At 45.9% G+C, this 6,000-nt stretch overlaps 1 protein-coding gene across 1 annotated transcript in view; it reads right to left on the reverse strand.

Moving 5' to 3' along the window:
- LOC114108540 (zinc finger protein 420-like) overlaps nucleotides 1-5,406 on the reverse strand; it is a 48,680-nt gene extending 43,274 nt beyond the window's left edge. Inside the window, exon 1 of the mRNA XM_071618517.1 lies at nucleotides 4,986-5,406. Coding sequence (XP_071474618.1) covers nucleotides 4,986-4,988 — 3 coding nt within the window. The 5' untranslated portion in view covers nucleotides 4,989-5,406. The remainder of the gene's footprint in view (nucleotides 1-4,985) is intronic.
- Between the last annotated feature and the right edge of the window lie 594 nt (nucleotides 5,407-6,000).

Consider the following 6,000-nt stretch of genomic DNA (forward strand, 5'->3'; position numbering starts at 1 on the left):
TTGAGCAATGTGCCATTTAACTAGACAGAATTCCCGAATCTCAGGGGAGGAGTTAAATCTCAAGGGTCCTGGTTTATCCCTAAAAGGGATTTGCCAGCATACTCTGCAAACTCTGTTGCTAACAGCTGAGCTTTTATCTAGCCAGCACCAAAGGGTTTACAGGGGAAATTTATTCGACCACTGGCAGCCCAGGTGGTAGTTCAGCACTTCCTGAGCCCTTCCCCCTTGCTCACCTCACTAATAACTCCAAGCCTAACAATTCTTTAAGGAACTTGTCACAATTTCAACTTTTTCCATTCAATGTATTATATCCTAAACCTTCAAGCTTTGGGAGCAATGGCAACTGTGTGTGTGCATGTCTGCCTAGATCACAAAGGAGTGGCTTCACATTGGTGTACAAGCATCCACCAGGAGTGAGAAAAGAAAAAGATTAAAAGTACAGATCCCCATTTATTTCTAAAATAGGTTTACATCACCTTTCTTCCAGTGAGTATACGACAGCCTGGATTCTAACAAACTTGCATCAGGAATTTAGTGCAGCAATCAACTATAAAAACTTCTGTAGCAGATTCAATGCGATTCCAATCAAAATCCCAATGGCATTCCTCACAGAAATAGAAAGAGCAATTATGAAATTCATCTGGAAAAATAAAAGACCCAGAATAGCTAAAGAAATCCTTAGCAGGAAGAGTGAAGCAGGGGGCATCACTATACCAGATTTTAAACTATACTACAGAGCAATAGTAACAAAAACAGCATGGTACTGGCACCAAAACAGGCTGATAGACCAATGGTACAGAATAGAGGGCACAGAGACTAACCCACAAAACTACAACTACCTTATATTAGACAAAGGTGCTAAACGCATGCACTGGAGAAAGGATAGCATCTTCTACAAATGGTGCTGGGAAAACTGGAAATCCATATGCAACAAAATGAAATTGAATCCCTATCTCTCACCATGCACAAAACTCAACTCAAAATGGATCAAAGGATCTAGAAATCAAACCAGAGACTCTGCGTCTAATAGAAGAAAAAGTTGGCCCTAAACTCCATCACGTGGGATTAGGCCCCAATATCCTTAATAAGACACCTATAGTACAAGAATTAAAACCAAGAATCAACAAATGGGATGAATTCATACTAAAAAGTTTTTTCTCAGCAAGAGAAATAATATGTGAGGTGAATAGGGAGCCTACATCCTGGGAACAAATTTTTATCCCTCACACATCAGATAGAGCTCTAATCTCTAGGGTATACAAAGAACTCAAAAAGCTAAACACCAAAAAAAATAAATAACCCAATCAACAAATGGACCAAGGATCTGAACCGAAACTTCTCAGAAGAGGATATACAATCAGTCAACAAATATACGTAAAAATGCTCACCATCTCTACAGTCAGAGAAATGCAAATTAAAGCTATTCTAAGATACCATCTCACTCCAGTAAGAATGGCAGCCATTATGAACAACAACAAGTGCTGGTGAGGATGCAGGGAAAAAGGTACACTCACACATTGCTGGTGGGACTGTAAATTGGTTGCATTCTCATCTTCACTGGAGCAGTATTCACAGTAGCCAAGAGAAGGAAACAACTAAAGTGCCTTCTGGATGCAGGGTACACCGGGGGATTTCTCCCAGTTTTAGAGCACTCAGCTACTTCCCCGAGAAAGTATGTTCCCTAAATTTAGACTGCTCGCTCACAAGATGAGACCCAAGTACTCATATTCACTGGACTCTCAGGAGACATTAGAGGTGTTAGCTGAGGGATCCTCATATCAGACAGTTCCAGGAAAATACCAGAAGGGGAAATTAGAACCCTCTGGCATAAATTCCACAAAGGGGACACTCAGCACAAAGACATTCTGACAGGCTGTCTGGCCTTGAGAGACAAAGGGAGAATACAAACATATTATTGCAAAGGTCAAGTGATTCTTCTCTACTTTTCTATCATGCGAAATGCTCATAAACAACAACAACAAAAACCTTTGCTTTTGATTCTTTCTATAGTACTGGGATTTGACACAGGGGCGTGTTAAATATGAGCTACATACACAGCCCTTGTTTTAGAATTTAAAGACACGTCTTTCTAAATTGCCCATGGTCTCCCTAAATTCCTGATGTTGACCTTAAAATCGCAATCTTCCTGCCTTAGCCACCTGAGTCTCTGGAATTACAGGCAAGTGCCATTAAACCCAGCCCAAAACAGAAATCCTTTAAGAAAATTCCATCCATGGGCTGGGGAGGTAGCTCAAGCGGTAGCATGCTCGCCTGGCATGTGCGCAGCACTGGGTTTAATCCTCAGCACCACATACAAATAAAGATGTTGTGTCCGCTGAGAACTAAAAAAAAAAAAAAAAATGAATATTAGGAAAACTAACTCTCTCTCTCTCTCTCTCTCTCTCTCTCTCTCTTTAAAAAAAAAAGAAAGAAAATTCCATCCAGTTCTTGGTAAAACAATTAAAAAATACTGTGCTCATTTGAAATGTAATATGGGAAAAATAATTGATAATACTGAGGAGAGGGGAAGTTATCATTGGGAATGTGGAGAGGTAGCTGAAATTTTAAGATTTTGTCGACATCTACATAAAGGTTTAGGCTGGGAGACAGGGTTCTGGATTTGACATTTTGTTTCCATACATTGAGATCATTCAGGAGGACACAGGCAGAATGGAACTCAACTGTAATCCCAGCAACTCAGGAGACTGGGAAACAAGCTCAAGACCATACTCAGCAACTGACTCAAAATAAAAAAGTACCAGGGATGTAGCTCAATGATAAAGAACCTCTGGGTTCAATCCACAGTAATACCATCCTCCCAAAAAAGAAAGAAAAGCAAGCTCATCAGGAAAGAAAAACTGAGACCCCCTACAGAAAACACTCCCCTCGTGCAGGCAAACAATACACGGAGTTGAGATTTGGATGATCATTCCACTCCACAATCCCCCACCATCTGGGAAGGTGCTGGAATGCTGGTACATATGTGCTCAGATAGGACTTCAGGTATGTAGAACTTATGAGAAAACAAAAGTCATCAGAACCACATCAGAGACTCAATTGCACATCCATGTGTACATGATAAAACTCATCATTATAAAGATGACAATTTTTCCCAAATTAACCTACAAAATATATTCCCACCAAAATTGCTGTCACATATATGAATATATCACAGTAAATTCTAGCTTTATGTGTATTTATAAAGCAGTAATTTTAAAACTATGAATAAATGGAAGAGAGGGAAGGGAAGAGGGAAAGGGGAATCTGGGTAATGAAGTGTTTTGGTTATAGATATTAAAGATTTTTTTTTTCCATTCCAATTCATCCTGAGGATAGTCCACGTTTTGCATTTACTGTCCCTGCGCTGAATCATGAAGGTCCTTTTCCTTTAAGGAATTTGAGCAGCATCCTTTTCCCTGCTGTGACTTTGACCTCTCACTTACCAACCAGGCAGCACCTGTAGGTGGCCTCATTGGTGTGTATCGGATCCTTCTAGCAAATTATATTCCATACGTGTATGATTATTATGTCAAAATGAACCCAATATTATGTATAGCTATAATGCATAACAAAAAAATTCAACATTCTTTACTTTTAATGAAATAAGTAACCCAGGCATAAAGTTCTAAAATTCATCCACAAAGTTATATATAACTTTAGCCAAGAAACTTTTCAATTATAAGAGTAAAATAAGTACTTATCATTACCTGACATTCATGTATATTATAAAACTATACTATATTACCATAATACCAAGGAATCACAATGAAAGCAAAATCAATATATGAATCCATATAATGTAAAAATTTATACTTAATTACAATAGAAAAAGTCTAGATAAATCAAACCATAAAAAGGCCAATCTCAGCAACTTAGCTAGACCTGTCCCAATCAATCAATCAATAAATAAATAGTACCAGGGATATAGCTCACTAGTATAATATCCCCAACTTTCGGTAACTTAAAAAAAAAAAAAAATGAAAAGGAGCTAGCTCAGGAAGAAGCGAGGTCCCTGTGGACCGGCGCTTCTCTGCTGCAGGAAAACGTGGAGATGTGGTTATGACAACCCTCCCACCGTCAATCACCAGCGTCGCCAAGAGTCTGGGTGGCAGGCGCACACCAGCCAGAGAGTACTAAGGCAGGGGCTGCGGACGCCCAGAGAGGATGAGAAGGTGCCACTGACATGTCCCCACCTAGGAGGCCCGTGGGACATCTCCCCACCTAGGAGGCCAGGGGGACACCTCCCCACCTAGGAGGCCAGTGGGACACCTCCCCACCTAGGAGGCCAGTGGGACACGTCCCCACCTAGGAGGCCAGGGGGACACGTCCCCACCTAGGAGGCCAGAGGGACACGTCCCCACCTAGGAGGCCAGTGGGACACCTCCCCACCTAGGAGGCCAGGGGGACACGTCCCCACCTAGGAGGCCCGTGGGACATCTTCCCACCTAGGAGGCCAGTGGGACACGTTCCCCACCTAGGAGGCCAGTGGGACACGTCCCCACCTAGGAGGCCCGTGGGACATCTCCCCACCTAGGAGGCCAGGGGGACACCTCCCCACCTAGGAGGCCAGGGGGACACCTCCCCACCTAGGAGGCCAGGGGGACACCTCCCCACCTAGGAGGCCCGTGGGACATCTCCCCACCTAGGAGGCCAGGGGGACACCTCCCCACCTAGGAGGCCAGGGGGACACCTCCCCACCTAGGAGGCCAGTGGGACACCTCCCCACCTAGGAGGCCAGTGGGACACCTCCCCACCTAGGAGGCCAGGGGGACACCTCCCCACCTAGGAGGCCAGGGGGACACGTCCCCATCTAGGAGGCCAGGGGGACACGTCCCCATCTAGGAGGCCAGGGGGACTGGGGGCTCGGGCCTGCCGGCTCCAGAGACTGCCGGTCCCGTCTGCCAGCTCCTGTCCCGCCCCAGCCTCCCTGCCCAGCCTCCCGGCCCAGCCTCCCGGCCCAGCTCCAGGCGCCCCTGCCCACTCACCATTCCCTGGAGCTCAGGAGCCAGGCTGCTCCCTAAGGGTCTTCAGACCTGCACAGCAGACAACCCGGACTCCGAAGCTGGAGAGCGAAGCCTGGAGACAACGGCAGAGATGGCGGACTCCGGGACGCGGCCCCTCCGTCAGGGGAACGAGGACGGCAGATCCAGGGCGCCTCCTCTGGTCCCACAGCGGAGCAGGTTTCGCGACCTCCAGGAGCCAATCGTCTTAGGCTAAAGTGACTCACTCGGAGGAAGCCGGCGGAGGCAGTCTGCAAGGATCTCCGTCCCTAGGGGAAGGGGCCGCCGGACTGGGGGGATCCTGCCCTGCAGCCCTGGCCGTGGGTTTCCTGCAACGCTGACCTCAGTCGGGGAGCCTGCGGTTTCTCAAGCCCCTGGCTAGGGCAGAGCGCCCCTCCTGCAGGTGCTCCTGTGCGGTGCTGAGCGGCTCCCAGCTGCTAGCTGCAAACCGGAAGTGACCGGACACCGGGCAGAGGACCCCATCGCGAAAGCCCGCCCCTCCTCGCTGGCTGCACACAGGATTGGACAGTTCTCACTCAGTGCTCCTGGACCGACCGGGCTTCAGGCCTGAGGGTCCCTCGAGTCTGAGCCCGGTAACCTTCTTTTTGAGTAAAGGAAATAATACCCAATCCAGTCACGAATAAGGCCAGAATGACAGATTCTTGGTTGCAGTTTTTTTTTTTTTTTTTCTTTTTCCTTTTGAAGTCTGGTAATTAGACCTCAGAGCCTCAGGCTGCTGCTATTTTATGGCAAAATTTCCTTCAAAAGTAGGATCTCGACCAACCAGCAGAACATTTGCATCTAACCTTGCAAGTAAAGTCATTTCAGTTTATGGATTATATATGCCTGTATATTATCCATGAATGAAAATAATGCAATGACAACTACTATAAAATGTCTTTTAACTTTTCTGCCCTTTGTTCTTGTTAGGAGACAGATTGAACTTTGAACTGGGAAGAAACCCCCTAAAATAACAATGTCCAATGAAAACAACACGTAA

The sequence above is a fragment of the Marmota flaviventris genome, chromosome 10 (assembly GCF_047511675.1).
Source record: "Marmota flaviventris isolate mMarFla1 chromosome 10, mMarFla1.hap1, whole genome shotgun sequence".
NCBI classification, from domain to species: domain Eukaryota; kingdom Metazoa; phylum Chordata; class Mammalia; order Rodentia; family Sciuridae; genus Marmota; species Marmota flaviventris.